Raw genomic sequence first — 1,093 nt, 5'->3', positions numbered from 1 at the left:
GTGCAAGGGGCCTTGGAGCACAGGGTCGGGGGACGAGTTAGCGCTGCAGGCCGCAGCAGCGGCCGGCTGCTGCGGGCGGCGAAGCGCTGCAGCGACGCGCCGCGCCGCAGCACGGCCGTGGCTGCGGCCAGCGCTGCTGCTGCTGCTGCTGCTGCTGCTGCTGCTGCTGCTGCTGCTGCTGCTGCTGCTGCTGCTGCTGCTGCTGAGACCGATCCTGTTGCGGCTGGTGCTGAAGCGACACCCGGCGCTTTTAATGCTGTTGCTGCTGCAGCCGCCGCTGCTGCTGCTGATGCCGCTGCCAACTCCTTTGACCACCAGGGCTGGCACCTGCGCCAGCAGCCGGGCTCAATCAGGGCCGAGCCAATCTATGGGTCCAGTGGGGCCGTTGCATCATGCACTGACGGGCGCCCCGCCCACATGGCTGCCCTTGCGTGCACCACAGGCCGACCCAAGCATATGCATGTATCAAGTGAACCCCAGGGCAAGCCGTACAGCCACACGGCATGCTGCGCATGCCAAGCCGCAGTGCATCGCTCGCATGAAAGCCCTCGACCCCGCCGCCGCCACCGTCGCCGCAGCACAACTCACCCCTGCTCCTTCGCGAGATGGTAGTACTTGTCCAACCGTCCCTTTCCCTTCTTAGCCTTCTTGGCCATGGCGCCCGGCTTCTGGGGTGCTCCCCGTCAGGGGCGCGAGCAGCGCGAGCAGCGGCGCTCCGCCGGGTTGGCGGTCGGCGGCCAGCGGCCGGCGGCTGGGCTTGGCGAGCGGCTGCTGCGCGCGAGGACACAGAAAATTCTACAGAAGTCTTTGCGACGTGTTTACACGCGGCGTGCTTGTCGCGTTCGGCGACCAAAAACACGTACACCTGCTCGCCAAAAGGGGAGCGACTGCACGCACGGAGGACCGCAAATTTATGCTCTGAGAAAATGCCTTGTCTCGATCAGGTTTCCGCAGTAGTGACAATTGGTCGATCTACACTGGGCCGTTCTCACACTCGCGCCGTGGTAAAGCGCCTCTGTTGCAAAGGTGCTTGGGGCGTGTGGGGCTCGTTAATACGATACACCAGGGTGTAGATTGTCATCCTGTCGACGGC

At 64.8% G+C, this 1,093-nt stretch overlaps 1 protein-coding gene across 1 annotated transcript; it reads right to left on the bottom strand.

The window, feature by feature from the left end:
- Positions 1–37: 37 nt before the first annotated feature.
- Positions 38–214, bottom strand: MNEG_16375 (hypothetical protein; the record flags this gene model as incomplete). Its single annotated transcript, XM_014035155.1, has 1 exon — positions 38–214. A coding segment is annotated over one exon (177 nt), but the record flags the coding sequence as incomplete, so codon positions are not given.
- Positions 215–1,093: the final 879 nt, after the last annotated feature.

This window comes from Monoraphidium neglectum, assembly GCF_000611645.1.
Source record: "Monoraphidium neglectum strain SAG 48.87 unplaced genomic scaffold scaffold06300, whole genome shotgun sequence".
Lineage (NCBI taxonomy): Eukaryota > Viridiplantae > Chlorophyta > Chlorophyceae > Sphaeropleales > Selenastraceae > Monoraphidium > Monoraphidium neglectum.
The sequence above is the reverse complement of the archived record's forward strand: the minus strand, read 5'-3'. Positions and strand labels throughout refer to the sequence as shown.